Source organism: Oreochromis niloticus, linkage group LG19 (assembly GCF_001858045.2).
Source record: "Oreochromis niloticus isolate F11D_XX linkage group LG19, O_niloticus_UMD_NMBU, whole genome shotgun sequence".
Classification (NCBI taxonomy): Eukaryota; Metazoa; Chordata; class Actinopteri; order Cichliformes; family Cichlidae; genus Oreochromis; species Oreochromis niloticus.
In genome coordinates this window covers 24,564,592-24,583,217 of record NC_031983.2, presented here as the reverse complement: position 1 = coordinate 24,583,217, position 18,626 = coordinate 24,564,592, and the positions used below count along the sequence as shown (strand labels likewise).

Below are 18,626 nucleotides of genomic sequence, written 5' to 3'. Positions count from 1 at the left end.
ATGGCCACTGCATGATTGTGGTTATAATGAGCAAGAGCAGGAAATTGAAGATCAATCCCTCAAACACCAAGCTCCCATGAATCTCCTGTTTGGTTATGATTTATTCTGTCACACTGCCTGACTTTTCTCATAAATCTTTCTTACTGTATTTTTTTGCTCTGTTTCCACAAACAAACAAAACAAAAAAAATAAAACAAAATAGGAGTCGTTCCAATCCTCACCGCCGGCGCTGGAGCACCCTCAGTGGGGGCAGTGGAAGTATTCCTGGAAGCACCGCAGGCTCAAGTCCCTCTCCAAGCTCTGATGGACAGGTCCACCTCCACGTGGGCATGCAGGTCCTGCTGAGCAGCGCCAATGAGATGGCAATCATCCGTTACCTGGGCACAGCAGACTTTGCCCCAGGCCTTTGGCTGGGTCTGGAGCTCCGAAGCCCCAAGGGCAAGAATGACGGCTCAGTGGGCGGCCGTCGCTACTTCAGCTGTCGGCCCGGCCACGGTGTGCTGGTCCGCCCCAGCCGTGTCACTTATCGTGGCATCAATGGTTCACGCTTGGTGAATGAAACCAGCTGAGGTCTGTAGGACGCTTTCTGTTTATGATCCGCTCAAAGCAAAAAATTTGGGGTGTAAACTTCTCCATCATTGCATTGTGCTCAATAATGTTTTCAGTCATGTGCTGTTGTAACAGGAATAAAACCAGTTAGTAAGTACGTATTTTTTAGGAATTAAAGGGGACTTGAAAGCACTTTAAAAAGTTAACTTTAAATTCTAAATAGAATTTGTTTGGCAAAATGGGTAGGTGGGTGAGGGGGTCTTAATAAGACATTAAACACTGCACTACTTTAAATGTGATTGCACTGACAAACATTACTATGATAGATTAGGATAGGATAAAGTGGATGTTACGCATGTCCACGAGTGAAAACGTTTTCTATACCCAAAGCTAATTTTGATCACATCAAATGAGATTTTTATCAGATAATTTAAGTGGTAACAGAGTCCACTATCTAACCAAAAGAGTGCATGCTTTGTGTGTGTATGTGCGCATGTTAATTAAGAGCACTTTGAAACAAGAGAGAATGATTGATTTTTACCACGATCGCTATATGGCTTACAGATAATTGGCGGATACCAAATCTAAACTGAATATTCACTTTATGAATCAATGAGAATTAAAAAAGAGATTTAATTAAGCTCAGACCTCCATCAACCTCTGTTAAAATACAGCTGCATCAACAGGAACTGTTTCCTCCTGTGTGCATCAGTGTCCCCCTCAGACTGTCTATTAATTTGACACAGACAAATGATGGTTGTGTTGTGCTATGGCACAGCAAAAATCTATACCCATTTGACTGTGATTCCATTATGGTTGGCATCATACTGATAACACTTCTAAAGAAGTGATGGTATTTGGATAGAATATGACATAGAATCAGAAGCTGAGTGTTCTCTTAAAAAGTGCATTAACTGCAGATGGGAACACACGAGATGAGTCAAAAGCAGATTTTAAAGAGACCTTTCACAATGAAATTTTATGTATGGTTGCTCTGGACTGTAGTGCTATTTATTCATCGTCGATGTTTCTTTAATGCTTGTTGGCCAGTTTCGCAGATAATGGCTATAAAAGTGTCTCTTAAATAGGATGGAAGTAGATGGGACTTGCCCTGTGATGCTTAAAATGCCAAATAATGTACATCTGAAAAATGCTGTTTCCAGAAATCATTCCAGAAACTGTACAGTAAGAGTCGTTCATTCACCTGTTACTAAAGGCCATCCTGTGACAGGATGTAAACATTAATAGTGCCCTCATCAGTTAAGCCTGTAATGTTGGCTATCTGCATGCTTTCAGTGATTGGCAAATGTAGAGAAAGCATAAAGTACAGCCTGAGATGACGGCGGCTGAATCTGTATATCTATTCCTCCACATAGATATACTGTGAGTGTTTCAAATTATTCATGATGATTTGTAAGACCGTGCAGTGATACACGCATAGTAAATATTATCCCAGCCTTTTCTTTGTTCGGGGATGTAGATCTGTACTGCAAAGACACTGAGGTTTGAGTTGGAAATGCGTAATTAAAAGTGGTCTCGGATGCTGCCCAACTAATGGAAGAGAATAAGAGTTAATAATATTCATGAAACTGACCAGGTGTTTGCTCGTAATTATTACTGAGTGTTCGTATTTTCTTCTTTAGTGATGCAGAAAAATACTAGGGATGCACCGATACCGATACTGGTATCGGGTATCGGGGCCGATACTGTAAAATGTGTGCGTACTCGTACTCGTAAAAGTTAACCGATACCATGAACCGATACTAATGTAGCCCGGATGGGAATACTCATAATTCCCATGGACTTAAACGCCACGGTAACATAAGGTGTTCACAGTTGATGTTATGTGATGTAACTCTACCCTAAATGTAATTTGCCCTGTAATATGTCACAAGGTAAATACAGGTAATTAGACCAATCAAACTGTTATGTTAATCATAAAAGTATTATTTTATGGTATGTAACTCTGAAGGGAGTTAAAATATTTTTCAGAGTTCTAATTTTCTGGAGGCCCGTGAAGGTAGCATAAAACGGGACCTGTGTATCTGTTGCAATGGAGGAGGAGAAGAGAACGGCATGGAGAGATGCATGAGGTTAGCTGAACCAAAGTGAGAGACTCGGCTAGTTTTACTGAGGTTAACCAGCACAAAAGAGTGTGTGACTAGAAAGCTGACCGTGTGAGAGCTTCACAACAGAGTGTGGGTGAAGTGACTTTTTGTTTCAATGGTCGCACCACCGTGCTGTGTTTCCAGCTACGACCGCCGAGGCTAAATGCTAGCCCGGACTGCTTGGCTTCGCCAAGGAGGCAGCCGCTATGGACTGTCGGAGAGCTGGACAGTGACTGGCTAACGTGCTGTAGCAGAGACAGCATCGGGTCCGCAGGGAGTGGATTTAGTGTGGGACTGGTGAATGGCGACCTACCGAGCAACGGAACTGTAAGTCAGAATTTTGTGCTCTTACTGGGGAGAAGAGGATTTTTCTCCATCGTCCGGCGTGAGCAGCAAACAGGCCTGCAACAAGTGTGAATGTGAGTGTGTGTGGGGGCCCATGTGTGAATATTGTGTGTTAAGTGGATTTATATAACGTGTTTTGGAGTGTATATTAGTGAGTCACTTACCAAAAGGTGATAATATAAGTTGGGTTGTTTAATATAATTTGAAAGGGAATTATGTCATTTATACAGTGTATTTCATTTGGTTAAGGAATTGGAATATCATTTGAGTTTAAAAAAGGGATGTGTTGTACAGTATTTGTCTCTGCCCTTACGTTCAGTAAACGTTTCGTTTGTGTTAAAGAGTTGTCTGGGGTCGTTTCTTTACTACTGGTTAAGTTTAACTTGTGTGTGGTAGAAGTATCGGTTTTTGTACTCGGTATCGGCAAGTACTCAGATCCAAGTATCGGTATCGGATCGGTTTGAAAAAATTGGTATCGTTGCATCCCTAAAAAATACTGTCACGAACAGTGTGCCTCGAGTCCATAATTATAGCATAATGTGGTATGCTGCCTCACTGACCTGTGCAGCGAAGCACATCCGACACTTGGTAAGATTTAGGCTAATTTAAAAGTTGGCTCATTTTTTTTAAGTGGATTGTTTTATTTAAATACACTTAATAATAACCTCCAAAACAAAATGACTTGTTTTCTAAATCAGGTTGCTTTTGCTGCGAAATAGCCTAATATGAAAAAAAATGTGCCATTCTGACAAATTCGAGTAGCTTAATATGATTCAGCACCAATGTGCGGACAAGTACCTGCTTTTTGTTTTTGTTTGTCAGTGTGGCTCTTCAGGAGAAAATATTCAGAAGGAGAAAAACAAAATCCTTCATGAAACGACTCGCAACAAGATTTGTGGATGTTTTTGACTGAAAGGATATGCTTTCTGGAAAATGATGCTGCAGATGCTTTTAGTATTAATTCCGGTGTGTTTAAGAGAAGGTGGACATTTCCAAAAGAGAGACATGCAGAAATGGCAAAAATATCACTACAGGCCACAGGAAAGTGTACCTTTCTGTTCTCTCCTTCTCCTCAGCATTGTCTAGACTGGTTTTAGCTCCGCTGTGACAGATTCACATCTTTTATCCGTCGGAGGGAGCATTAAATCTGTCAGAGCTGTCACACTTTCAATTTGCATTATAACCCGAATGGGAAAAGCTCATTGTGATTCTATACTTTGAGCTGACTCCTATCATTTTTGAACTGTGTAATCTGCTAATGCCAGGTGTTAAATCTGTGAGATTTAAAGAGTGTTAGCAAGTGATCTAAAAGCCCTCTTGAATGTTCCCAGCTTTGGTATCTAACAGTAAAATATGATATCATTGCATTTGTGGAGTGAATGAATGGAGCGTAATTGTATTTGATGCTTAATTAAAGCAGTGTGACACAGGAAATATGCAATCATCCAGAAGCTTCAAGCACAGAGTTTACTATCTGATTAGAGCCGTGTGAGCAGAGGAGTCAGCGGAGAACAAGCCATTGATTGTGCATGTTGAAAAACAGGCCCAGTATTCAGTAAAACGCTCATGTACCATCCAATTAGGGCGTGTATGCCACAGCAGCAGTTGTTGAATCACCAGTGGCCTTCTCTCATTGATCTGTCTGGTCAGGCCCCCTCGTGATTGAGGAGCAGTGGTGGGTAGACACAAAGTTGTCTGAAATACCCACCACGGTGGAAAATATTCCCACTGAAACATTTTCAGCACTTACAAAAAGCTTCTCATTTACATTAAGACCACTGCTGTGGTGATTCCTGCAACATTTCAGATCTCATCTTCAGACTGTGGGTGTTTTCTTTTACTCAGTTCCCTCTACAAATGTATTTGAAGTGTGTGGCTGTGTGACACAGGGATTTGTTCTGATGCATTTACATGTTGTGGGTAAAAAAACAAAACAACAAAAGTATTTGTAAAAATAAATAAAAGTTTCCCATTTGACCTCTTATCTCTTTCCTCTTCTGCTCTTTGCTTTTATTGAGTGTGTTTGCCTGAAGTTCTCAGATTGTTCACAAAGAGCTGTCTTTAGGGACCCAAAAAATGAAACGGCACAAGCACTTTGAAATGGTTACACGTCTGTTCACTTACCATCCGATTCCACCGGGGCTCATCTCCGTCAAAGCTGAAAAAGCCTGGTGTGGAGTGGCATTGTTTGCCAGCCTGGGCACACAAATTCAGCTTTGAATGGGAGTGACGTGCGCTATTATACTGTGATTGTGGAACAAATAGATGTTTGAATGGTTGCATGAAATTGTTTTCAGTGCTTATTGTTGCTTATTTTTATAGTCCACACACAACAGAGGGGGGGGGGGGAAAGGGCAAGGGAGAGGATCCAGTGAAGCAGCGTCTGCCTGTCCAAACCACTGACCGAGTGATGGTTTCAAAGGTGAGAATGAAATGAAACGCGCAGCCATTGTAACTAAATAAATAAATAAATCGGCGAGTGGTATTGTCAGACATAAAAAAAAAAAAAAAAAAAAATTACAAACTGAGTGCCAGGAGCCCACTTTAGGAAAAAATGGCACGTTTCAAATTCAGTTGTTTGTATTTATTTGGACAAGCGTCTTCTATTGTGGAACGCCCATCGTGACAAACGATCCCCTGATGACTTAATCTAATATTTATCTCACGCTAATTTAAAAGTAATCATCGTTGTGTCTGATTTGAGGGAAATGGAGAATGGTAAATGGCCTGTATTTATATAGCGCTTTTCTGGTCCCTAAGGACCCCAAAGCGCTTTACATATCCAGTCATTCACCCATTCACACACACTCTCACACACTGGCGAACGCCCAACTCTTGAGCCACGATCGCCCCATAGAAGTTGTCAGGTGGGGAATGAACAGTGTGCTTAAACTCTTGTGCTTAAGACTTAGGTTTAAGTTGGAGAATAAGGGCATTTTTATCTTATTTAATGTCCATGAAAATGAATTGGTGGATGCAATTTTAACACATTGAATAGTTATTTTTGTCTGAAACATTGTGATGCTTGGGAATCAAAAAAATGTTTTTTAAGTTTGGTAAGGTTAATGGAAAGTTTTTTTGCATTGAACCACGAATGACAGAACTTGAGTTGCAAGATTACCTCTGCAGATGCAGAAACTGCGGAAGTAAATGGATCAGCTGACAGAAGTCTGGTTATATCTGGTCTGGTGTTTAATTGCAATTGTTCATCTATTACCAGACCAATATTTGTAATAGATAAAAGAAACTGTGTAGTAGAATAAACACAAATAGAGCCAAAGTAAATAGAACTCATGAAAAGAGCCTACTTGGTCACCTTAGGTCTGTGGAGGGTTAATGGTCTGACTGCACTGGGAACAAACAAGTATTTGTTCCACTTAATTACTCCTGATGTTAGAGTTGCCATGATAACTGGTTTATAACTTATAACTGGTTATAGCAAACACATAACCAAATAAAGGGAGCCTTAAATGGAGATGGTGCCGTATTGCTGAACCTCAACTTTATATGCATCCTGAAGGTAGACTGCATGACAGAGCGGGGAGTCCTTACACTGAGGATGTCACTTTTACTAAATTTTTTATGGATTCTCTTCTGTTTTGAAAAGGGGGAACAAAGTGCACATACTGTGCTACATTATTGTTGCTATTAGTGCGAGTGCTTATGTAAATGACTTGTAAATGTAAATGGAGGCACTGGAGGCAGCTTGCAGAGAGCTTCAGTTGATGGGCAAAGTTTTGAGAAATGCAGTGATGCTTCTGTTTCTAGCCTCTCTGCATGGTGATGTCTTTGTCGCCTAAAAACATAGCAGCACAAATGCTTTTCAACTTGAATATAGCCTTTTGAAATGATGAAAGGGCCTCCCTGGAGCACACAATGGCGCTGTTTAACTCATGCCCCACTGTGTGAAATACTTGGGCATTAAAGGTGCATGCTTATTTTCAGATAATGGAAAAGCATCAGAAGAATTTGATTTGACTCAGGTTATGTTTATGGAAAGGTTTACTGTTTTGGAGGGTTGTGTAAACCAGTGTAGGATGCTTTTGTTTTTTAGGATTTTGGCTGTTGTCATTTTATGTTAAGTGACATGAGAATGCAGGTTGCACAGATGCATGAGAGATTAAACTGCAGCACAAACTTCTGTGATTGGCTATTACCACAACTAATCATGCAACGAGTCATAGTATTTCTCAGATAATTGCATTAAAATGCTCCAAAAGACTCCAACACCACAAACATGCTTGATAGGTTGGGTTCAGAGAGTCAGATTAAGTGAGGTAGAGCCCAGCAGGTAATAAATTCACTCCCTTTACAGCAGTGCCAAAGGAGGAAATTACCTCCTGAGACTAAATTGTTGTTTGCACCAGGGGGGAGGCTGGCTGCTGTAAAGTCATGCACCTTACCGCATCATGGGGTAACAGACTGTACACAAAAGATGGCTGGAACCACCATGACGTACCATGACATCATTCAGTGGCCTTTGGGTCCTACATTTTAAGGGCTTAACATTAAGGGCTGCGTTTTGTTTGTTTGTTTTGTTTTGTTTTTAAACAGAAGTTGAGGGTATTTGGACAGGAGGAGAGTGGAGTGCTAACTTATCAGCACTCTGTACCTATGCAGAAAACCATATTAGTCTAATAATTGCATTAAAAAAATGCAAAACAGAAGAGGTCCTAGCAGACAACCACCACCAGCAATTTACCAGGTTCGCTTGATTTTTATCTTTGTCTAAACATAAACTATAAACCATGCAATATTAGTACAAGTTCAGCAGAAGATACAAGGAAGAGGTTATCAGTTGCTACCAGGTAACTGAGAGGAATTTCATGTGTAAAGAAGTTAGTTGCCTGCCAGTAAAAGTGAAATTCAGTCCTATATTTAATCACAGTATAAATCCAGGCTCCTCCTCCTGCTGAAAATATGCTGTGTGCTATATTTAATGGTTTATCAGTAATCTAAAATAATTTGAAAGAAGCAACAAAACTAAGACATTCTGTTCACTTTACTAAGTTCTTAGTTGCATGATCAGCATTTTGTACTGAGCATGAAGTTGATCCCCAATGTGAGACAAATGGTCTTCGTGAGACTATGAAGCAATACTTTCAAACATGATGGATCACACAACTGGCACAGCTGGCATGTAAGGAATATGATTTGCTATTACGAGCTAATGTACACTGCCAGCTGCACAGGCCTCTACAGTTGTAGTCATGTTTACACTGCAGGGATAATCCTGCTGCGGTCTCCGTGCACCCCGTCGGCTGGCTTACGTGCAATAATGACCAGCTCTCTGTACATAATCCATGTTATTACACAGCTACTTTACCAATGAGTGGTAATGATTTGACACAATTTATTTTTTTAATTATTTTATATTAATCACCCAACCATTAATGTAGTAGCAGAAACACTTATAATTAAGCAGAAAGCGCATAGTGCTAGCCTCAAATCCATGGATCTTAGCCTCATATCTCTCCTGTCTACTGACCTCAATATATCCTGGTGTTTCCTCTTTTTCATGCATGCCACGCTGCTTTTCATGCTGATTACTGCAATGCTTGAGGCTTTTTGGAGAACAGCAGCTCTGTCCTTGTGTCAAACATGGAGAAAGTTTCAAACAGCGAGGTTAACATTCTCCCAAGTAATCCCTGAGAGCAAAAGCTCAGTCTTCACACTGCTCTCAACACTCCGTTTCAGAAAAGTTTTTTCTACCCTTGGCTCTGTATGATATCAATAAGTGTGCATATTCCTGGTATGGTTATTGCAGACACATAAACCCCACCCACCTGCAGCCAGTCAGACAAGCGATTGGTTAAAATGCAAGGAACGGAGCTGAAAGGGTAGCTTCAAGATAACAACAGATTACTACAGGAGCGTTAAAGGATTTACAGTTTAGTGTTCAAGAATTCAAATATGATGCTAAAAATTAGATTAACACCTCTCTGTGTGCAGGAAATCATAACGGCAGGCACAAATCACATGGCTGCCTAGTTGAATCCCAGATTAGGAGCTTTGTTCACGCTTTGTCTCATGTTTTGTCTCTCTCTACATCTGTCTACTGTCACATAAAGGAAAATAAAGGCTGCGCTCCAGATTGGCTGAGCTGTGGTAAATCAGAGTGCTGTTGGTCTTTGCCAGCTGTCTTTTTGTGCAACTTCTTGAAGTAAATGTTCAGCTAATTTCTTTTTCCAGAAGACCACACAGGGTGCCAGTCCTGTCAGCTTGGAACAGGAAACTGAGGCTATACAGTTCACACAGTTTCACCGAAATTGGACGAACGGAGTCTTTACTTCTACAACATCGGGATGAGGGGGGCAGAATTTGTTGTAATTGAAAGCATGGATCCATCCTGATTTGTGTTAGTTCTTCAAGGTCTGACTCACTATTAGCAAGGTGTATCTAATAAAGTGACCCATCGCTGTGCTTCCAGCATGTGATAGATGCAGCTTGGCCCTAGCCTCTTTGGCACGTTACTTCTGGCAATGCCTTAATTTCTTGTACTTGAGTTCAGTCTGATGTTTTTTCAAATGACTATTCACACAGGCCCAATTTTATTTTGGTTGTAGTGGGCGAGAATAACAGGAATCTGTTTTACAGGACACTTTTTACTGTTTGTTCTTGTTCAGAATTTAAATCAAACCCGTTTCTGACACTTGTGTGTGTAATTAGGATGTGTGTGATGTACTGGATAGAAATGTCGCATGTCATCTTGCGGCCATCTGTGGAGTTTGTTTCCAGGACATGTTGTTGACCTTTTTGCTTTGTGATAATATTAATTGGGACTTTGAAATATTAACATATTATTGAAAGAAAATTCAGAACAGAGTCCAAACTGTCTGTGCCGTTTGGCGTCTTTGTCTGCCTGATGTAAGAGCTCATGGCAGCTTGTGAAAGAGTCTGTTATCTCGAAGCAAAATTCTTAAGTTACAGCATTTGTTGGAACTAAGGTCAGACTGAATGTCAGTGAAAGCCAGTCTGGCATCTTTATAAGCACCATTTCATTTTCTCATGAATTGTCTGTGGAGACTTGTCTTGCCCTTTTGTTCCTCCATTTTCAGTTGTCCTGTACTCCCAAAGAAGTCTGGTTTCTTTATCGAGCCATCGCACAGCTTTTGTATTAACACAGTGAATAGATCACAACACATTTAAGATATTTCTTTTATACTGTTTGTATAGTCTGTCGATGACTTTTTAGTTGAAAGACTGTCTTTTTTTATTTGCACTGCACTTTTTTTCATACCTTTGTGTTATGTAAGGGTCTCACGAGCAGTAAAATCTATCCACCACTTACATGTAGCAAAATAAGTAATGTAGACCTGCCGAGTCGAAGTGGACTCTCTGCACTGGCTTATTAAATGTTAGTGAGAGAGACAAAAATCCATAGTCTGAAAATTTGACCACCAGGGGACTGATGGCATTGACTTTGAGCTTTGCAGACCCACGTCTACATGTTATCACAAGAGGGAAGAGTCAAAAATATGTGAAACCACTGGTAATGTGGGCTACTGCTGTTCATGTTTCTGTTATTGTCTCTTTAGCTTAGCCTTGAGCAGGAGATGGTCTTAAACCACCCCTCTATTCCTTAGTTTTTGCCAGGAAAATGGGAAATAGTGCACTGATTTTTATTGAAATGTGTCCAAACATAAATGGACATGCAGTATTCAAGACAAAAAGTCAATGTTTGGGATGACCACCTTTAACTTTTAACACAGCCTGAACTCGTTTGGGCAAATTTTGAGTAATTTCTTTAAGGAATCTTCAAGAATAGTTCTCCAGGCTTCTTGAAGGACGTTCCAAACCTCTGTTTTGAATGTTTGCTGCCTTTTGTTTCGTATTCTTTCAAGATGATCCTACACTGCTTCAGGAATGTTGGGGTCTCCCCACACTAGACTTGTCTCTGTCAATGGTAAACTCCGCTGTGGCTCCCTTTCATGTTCAAGCCTAGTTTTTAACCAAACAGCAGTCGACGTACACTTGGTGTCATCACTGGTGGCCGATGGGCTGTCGTATCTGTAGCCTGTTTGTTGGTTGAATTCTCACAGTCCTTCTCTTTGCATAACCACAGTTCTGTGCAAACTAAGGACCGTGAATCTCGAACAAATCTTTTCCCCATACAAGTCCGACGGGAGGCTTCATCACTAGGCTTAAATGGCTGAGGCCAGTGGTTAGTGCATAAATCAAGGAAACTGCAATCATTCTGCTACCCCACAGGCTGTGCAATCAGAGTAAAAATCAGATATCTAATCCATTATTTTAAAGACCTGAAATTTCCATACATTACCACTCTAATATTTGGTGCATCATCCATAATGTGGATCATTTTTAAATATACTGCTGACTGTATTCATTCGTGAACAGTGTATTTCCACCGCGGACAGCTGACAGATTGGTGAACGCCAGGGTGAATTAATAACATTCAAATGTACCGTATAAGCAGGCTGTTTAGAGCCGATGGAAGGTATCAATAAAGATAAAAAATAAATGTCTAATAAAGTCAGAAGATATTAAAATGCTGAGTGATAATCAGTTAACAACTTCTTAATATTCTGCAAGTTTTCTTTTCATGCATTGATGCTTCTGACAAACAGAACCTGCTTGTTTGATAGTTGCTGTGCCATAAAAGCCTTTTTTCAAACGAAAGAAATCAAATTATGAGAAATTGAACCAGCAGAATAGATGGGAGTGTTTCTAGTAACTAATAGTGGGTAAAATCACTTTTTTGTGCTGTCCTGCTTCATAATAGAGAACATTTCCTGCCTCATTAGTAACAAATACTTCATAGCTATGAATGTACCCTTAATTTAAGCTTTTGAAACAATGAAGAGATGAAATTTATTAGGTAATACACTTCGAAGTGTGTGAATGAGACACTTTGAAGGCGCTGTGCAGATTGGTGACGGTTTATAACACTAACTAGAGATTTAAATCTGTGGTCCGCAGACTGCTGACTGTTTTTAATTGGCCTCTGCTCTCCAGCCCATTACTGCCAGCTTTTACCAGTACCACTCAGTCAACACTTTTTCTTGTGCCAATGCCATTTACAGCTATCGCAGTCAAACTACAAGCCCTAAAGTGATAACGCTTATCTGCAAGAACATAGTGGACATCACATTTAATAGCCCTGGTTTTAAGCTTTACTGCAGGAAGACTTTTTTTATGAAGCACCACCTACTGTAAATATGAATAGAATAAAATGGTGTAAAACGGGAACTGTTGTTTAGGTTTTTTTGGAGGTCATAGTTTGAAGGTCATGGGTTTGTGGCTGCTGGTTGTTCAGGGCCTTTCTGTGTGGATTTCCATGTTGTTTTTTGTGCCTTTGCGGGCTTTTTACGCCACGTCTTCCCAAAGACACTGTAGGTTAGAGGCTCCGAGGAAATGTCCACACTAGTCATTGTTTTCATTTTAAAATGTATACTTTTCACGTATGTGTATATTAACACTACTGTGGGGTTTCAGGACTCCATAATCAGAGACTTTTGAAAATGCTGCTGAGACAGGTTTGTGTGTTCAGTGCTTTTGGTAATACCTTACCAGTCACAAAAACTGAAGCTGAAACAGCACAGGGTCATTCCATGAAATGTCAATCAGTGCATCCCACCTGAGCCACCTTCCCGGGTAAGCTTCCAAGGGTCATTTCACCACGTGGGACAGGTAGAAGGCTCGCTATCGCACATAAAAGGTTTCATTTTTACCTGCATTTTGACACCAGGCTCCTAACCTAGCTTTGATGCAATCACTTCTATTTCTAATACAGTTGTTTTGTAAGACTCGTGAATTTCGCTTTCACCTGTGAAATTGAGGAAAAGCTCGGTGTTAACACGTTCGACTTTCAGACTTTTCCAAATTCTCACGTCGTTTGAGCGAAGGGTCTCAGGTGGCAACATTGTTCAGATTTTACTGATTTTTTATGGACCATGTAGCCAGGCTGAGGTACAATTTCATGCATTGTGGAGTTTTTCAATGCTTTGATTTTTTGTAAATTCTATGAAGACCTTGTAATTCACGTTAGTTTTATGCCGCCATTGGCTCTAATATGTTGCTGTATTTGTTTTGCAAAGACTTCCAATCGATTTTCTGCTGAAATAATCGTCCATAAACTTTTATTGACAGCTTCACCTCACTGTTGATTCCCCCCCAAAAATCTCTGCCTTTGCTTCTTGCCATTTGTGCTCTTTTTTTGTGCTGTTTTCTGTGAATGACCAGTCATCTGCTTCCAGTATTCTAGCTGGAGGTCATTTAGACTTTTGCCAAAAGCCATTGGTGTGTATGTAGTGGACTAATCTATTAGCTGAAAATGTACAGCAGCTGAACAGTGAAAGTCATGTCCTTGAAAAAATAGGGAAAAATTCCAGCAAAGACCTGACACAGGACCTGAGCGATGCATCTGGCCCTTCAGCTGATCCATCTAGTGTTCACTGAAGCCTTATCAGAAACTGTCTCAGTGGAAGAGTGGCTGTCAAGAAGCCATTGTTAAGGAAGGGAAATAGGAAGAAGAGGCTGTGGCATGCCAAATTTACACAAGAAGTGGACTAAAAATCCATCTGTGAAGGCTACGTAAGGAAATTACAACATAGCAGCCTAAACTTTCTTAAGCAGCTATGTTGAAGAATAAGAGTGGTGATACCAAATCCAGCCTTTAAGCTTGTTGTACAATTCTGTGTTTGCTTTTTATACTGTGCATCTATGTACGCGTCCCCATATTTCAATGAATCGCTGCACGTATTTCTGTTTTTCCGAAACATGTTTCAAGATTTCTGCGCAGTAGCATACTTTATAAAAATTGGACAATACTGAGATCAAAATCCTGCAGGCTTTCCTTGTCGAGGGAAACAACTGAGAAGCCTGGGAACAAAAAAAAGAATGCCTTTGCTCGGTGTTTGTTTCTAATATTAATCTAAAAGCAAACAGGATGATTTGTCTTAAATGCATTTATGCTTTTGCTTCTAACCTTGAGACAGAAAAACTGATCAAAATTCAGTTATCTAATAAAAACAAAAAACAAAACCCGAAGTGATTAATTTTTGATGAGACAAAGAAAAGATTAGTGCGAGCAGGGAAGTTTTTCCTCTGGGAGAGCCAGTTAGAAAGTGGTTTTAAAATAGTGCTTCATGCACTGGCTGACGTGTGGCACGCTGATGAATTCTCAGCAAAATCTAATCATCATCATCAGAGAGTCATGATAATCAAAAACCTAATACAAAATCACTGGAATACTGCACGTATGAGCACACAGCTGCAGAATGAGCTGCTCAATTTTAACGCCTGAATTATGTTTGCAGAGCAAACAAGCTTCCGGATGTCTATAGTTAAAAATTTTTTCTAAGAGAGGTAATCTTATTTGAGTTAATTTGATTAAGTTGGCTGGGAACTTCAAAGATGGAAACAGAGAGAAAATACGGCTGTTATATAGTAATTTATTAATTTTGCCGAATGTCTTCTGAAGGGCAATGTACAGCTTTTTACCAGAGCCATAGTACAATACTTCATAATTACAACATTTACAGGTGCAGTTGGGTTTGTCTTTTTACATCAAACGACGGGGATGAGCAGTGAAGGGAGCACAGAATGAATAAAATGCAGTTTAACACAGACAAAGCAAAAACAGTGTTCATTAGCCAATACCGAGCTCGCCTGCAGGAACGCATTTATCACCGAGCATCATGACACTCACACGACGGCTCATCGTCTCTTTACAGCAGATGGACTGACAGCAGAATACCGTCAAGCAAAAAGCGTAAAAAAAATATCGTCATTAATTCACCTAAATATCAACACACTCGTGGCATCGTTTGATAGATACGCCAAACTGAAAGAGGCAGATGGTAAACACAGACTATGCGGGTGAAAATGAGCGGTTCTGGGTTTCATTCACATGTGGAGCGAAAGCAGTTTGTACTTAAACTTTTCTCTCAGACTCATTTGTATTCCACAACAGCCATCTTATAATAGAAAAGATAAAATATGCAAATTTAAGAACGTGGAGTGCCTCGCGATGGCAAATTGAAGGTTAAAATTGATTCAGCAATATCCACTGTTTCTATAGCCAGACGAAACAAAAAAAGAGGGACAGAAAATAAAAAAGAAAACCAAGATGTGAATTAATAAAAGGTTACTCAAAGAAGCAATAAGTAAGGAAAAGCCGCGGCTTCTCTGTCTCAAAGCGCTCGTTCGACAGAATGGAGCCGTGAACAAAAGGAGAGTTCAAAGAGCAGCGATTTCAATGAGACCGAGGGGCAACGAGTAATTTCACATCTTTAGCAACAACAAAAAGCTCAACTCCCAAATGTTGCTGAGACGGCTCGTCTTCAGTCATAACGCTCAGTGCTTCATTTATCCAACTATTCCACTTAAAAAGTGTCGCTGCTGTAACAAACCTTTTAGAATATGTAGTTAACTTCTTTTTGTAAGGAGTTTCTTCAAATAAAAAAACAAAACAAAAAAAAAACAGAAATATCTGCGTCAAAACGAATTTGTTTGGATCTGGAGAAGCAGTAATAATTTATAGAGCCACTTCCAAATAATAAATAAAGAGATGAATAAATAAACAAGCAGGCAAGCAAACATCAACAACCACATTTTTTCCCAGTATTATTATCATTATTATTATTATAATCATTTATTTTTTTTTAGTAGAAATGTCTCTGGTAATCCAGCGTCACCTCCTGTGATATTCTTGAAAAATAGTCTGATACAAGCTATTTACCACGCTGCATTTTTTTTTCTTTTCCCAAAGTGATGAGGAACAGTGTGAGGGCTCTGCAGAAGAATGACACATGTGGCTGGCAGCTACAGTCAAACTGATCACCAAAGGTTGAGAGTCAAAGTCTGGCAAAATATAGAGATTTATTCCTCCTCATAGTCTGTTTCTGATAGTCGTGAAGCCTCCTCAGTCGAACATTAGCTTGACCTCTCCTAGTCACAATCGTGTGGAAAGTCTTCCAGGTGATTCTCAGTTTTCTCACTCAATCGCTCCAATGTTGAAAAAATACATTTTCTTTTTTTTATATTCTCAAAACTATGTTTGACTCTACATTTTGCCTCCCAAAGCTTTTTAGTTCTCCGATGTGCTTTAGCATCCACTGGGGTTTGAACACACCTCAAAGGTTCTGGTGTAAAAAGCCCGTTTTAGAGAGATGGGTTCTTTCCAAAATGGTGGGACGGGAGGAGTGGTGAAAAATAGTCTCTCTCACGGCACAGTGTTTCTTGCTGTGTGACTCGCACAGTCTCCAAAGACGGGGCCTGAAAAAGAAGACTTTCTGCGCAGGCCTGTGGGCTAAAGCACGGTGGCGTTGTGGCCCTCCATCCTGGGCAGCCGTGGGTCCTGAACCGTCCCCATCGTAACTAGCAGTGGGCGGCTATCCTCGGGTATACCTGACTGACCCATGGACACTGACGTAGGAATGGGTCCCCCCCTCTGGTGGGCTGCTGAGGAGGGCATGCTGCCCTGCTGGGGTGGAGGAGGTGGGTTGGCGTTACTGTGACTGGACTCCATGGGGAGGCCTTGCTCCTGGTAGCCGTATCCGATGGTTCCACAGGGGAAACGTCTCAGTCTGTAGAGGGGGACTGGGGGCAAGGCGGCTGAATCTAAAAGTAGGGGAGACTGGGCAGCGGGAGGAGGTGGAGGGGGTAGCAGAGGTCTGCATAGACCCTGCTGCTGCTGCTGCTGATGGTGCAGCAGTTGGAGTTGGTGCTGCTGCTGGAGCTGATGCTGGAATTGCTTGTGCTGGTGCTGGAGACCTAACGCCCCGGCCACCTCAGCCACTGTCCGGCCCACGTGCTCCTGCCCCTCTCCAGGAACCCTGCCACTACTGCCTCCTGCTCCGCCCACCCCTCCTTGCCTCTGCTGTTGCTGCTGTTGCTGTTGTTGCTGCTGCTGCTGCTGCTGCTTCCTCTGCTGCTGCTGCAGGAACCACGAGCCGTACGTAGGGTTCCACAGACTGCTGCTTTTCCCAGTGTGGGCGTCCTTCTCTGAGGGGTGGCCCTGGGCGAAAGCCAGGTTAATGTGTCCTCCCTCTGAGCTGGGCTGGGTGGTGACGTGAGGTCCCTTGGCAGTGAGTGTGGAGGGGGCAGCAGAGGTGACTGTGTTGGTGGTCTGTGTGTGAGGGTGCTGGTGCATGTGGAGGTATGGCTGGGGCTGAGCCGATGGTTGTGCTTTGGCCTCAGACGCTGTGCTCGTCACAACAACGTGCTCCCCTCCTCTCCGGTTCTCCTCTGTGGGGTAGGCGGGAGGTGGCTGTGGAGCCTCCCCATCGGGCACCTGGGGATTCACCAGCACAGTCGGAGCTGAGGGGTCATCGGGGCGCATGGGGGCATGTTCCTCCTCCTCGGGTACTGGCCCATACTCGATAGGCAGAGCCACGTTCACCACATCGGGGTCCTGAAAGATTGAAAGATCATGGCTGTGGATGAATGGTCAAAACAGTTACTTCCTTTGTCTAATACTTTTCCTTGGAAAATGTCATGAGGTCGAGCAGAGAATTAACGAGAAGGAAATTACGGAGAACTGCAGTGCGCCGACAATCTGGCTGCACTAACAGTAATAAAGGGCAACAATGTCCCAGCAAGCAGATTCTAACAAAGTTGTGGAATATGCACAGTTCGCCTGTGGGTTCAGCAAACTGAAAGCTGTGCATCAACAACTTATGGCATAAGATGTAGCAGCAGTTGACATTATAATCTTAGCCACTCATCAGCTGTACTGATTGATTCTATCGTCCTGCAGAGTGGTCCGACAGAGCAAGTAGTCCACTACTGCAGACTATGTCTTCCTCTCAGATGGAACACTCCTTTTCATGCACACATACACTTTCTTATGCTCTGTACAAACTTGTGTTGTGTAATCAGTCTTTGCATGCCGAGAGCTTATAGTAAACAATCAGTCACAGTTAGGTTGTTTCCTCTGATTGTTCAGCCCTAATCAGTGCCTGCATGACAGTCAGGTTCCCACACGGTGCTCCGTTTAGTTACCTGTAAGCAGTAGTCGATTCTCTCCAGGATGGTTGAGAAGTTGGGCCTGTCTTCAGGCTGGTGCTGCCAACTCTGAGTCATTATACGGTACCTGAAATGCACATGAACGAGCAGAAAACACGGAGTGAAAACACTTTCTCCCACTCCATGCAGGGAAAGCAGAGACTCTCCAGCACTGTCGCTCCAGCTGATTTAATGCATGCTGGGTAAATCTCCTTTGACTAAATATTCTTAATAGCTTGTATTTTTTTTTTTTATTAGGTTTTTGTAATGCAGATTTAAAGTGTAACCTCCCACCACTGAGAGCTATTGTTAAATGGGCGATGTAAATTACAGGAGCGAGTTTTAGTGATGTTAAATCCTGAGTTTCTTTTAATTGCTGATTAAATTTCACTGTGGCTTTCAGAAAAACTTCAGTTTGATAGAGCACTTAAGGGATCTGCCTATTCTGAGAGAACAAAAAACAACAACAACAACAACACACGTTTACAGTGAAGAGAACATGAATAACAAGATTTGGGGAATATGTCAGCTAATGTCAGCTGTGGCCACCAGGTTGAAAGTGTAGCTCGATGTGTGTTTACGTCTATCGTAGGGGTAGGAATATAACGCGTTAATTGCGATTAATTAATTTGAAAAAAAAATAACACGTTAAAA

At 41.5% G+C, this 18,626-nt stretch overlaps 2 protein-coding genes across 9 annotated transcripts in view; one reads left to right on the top strand and one right to left on the bottom strand.

Moving 5' to 3' along the window:
• Nucleotides 1-2,205, top strand: part of LOC100710314 (CAP-Gly domain-containing linker protein 4) — a 44,978-nt gene extending 42,773 nt beyond the window's left edge. For all 4 annotated transcript variants that reach the window (XM_013271523.3, XM_013271524.3, XM_013271521.3 and 1 more), the window contains one exon: nucleotides 203-2,205. In XM_013271523.3, the coding sequence (XP_013126977.1) occupies nucleotides 203-569 (367 nt within the window). In that variant the 3' untranslated portion in view covers nucleotides 570-2,205. The remainder of the gene's footprint in view (nucleotides 1-202) is intronic.
• Nucleotides 2,206-14,396: 12,191 nt separating this feature from the next.
• The window catches only part of alk (ALK receptor tyrosine kinase), a 482,106-nt gene continuing 477,876 nt past the window's right edge, over nucleotides 14,397-18,626 (bottom strand). For all 5 annotated transcript variants that reach the window (XM_025900878.1, XM_019349050.2, XM_019349049.2 and 2 more), the window contains 2 exons: nucleotides 17,970-18,060; nucleotides 14,397-17,379 (listed from right to left, as the gene is read on the bottom strand). In XM_025900878.1, coding sequence (XP_025756663.1) covers nucleotides 16,276-17,379; nucleotides 17,970-18,060 — 1,195 coding nt within the window. In that variant the 3' untranslated portion in view covers nucleotides 14,397-16,275. The remainder of the gene's footprint in view (nucleotides 17,380-17,969; nucleotides 18,061-18,626) is intronic.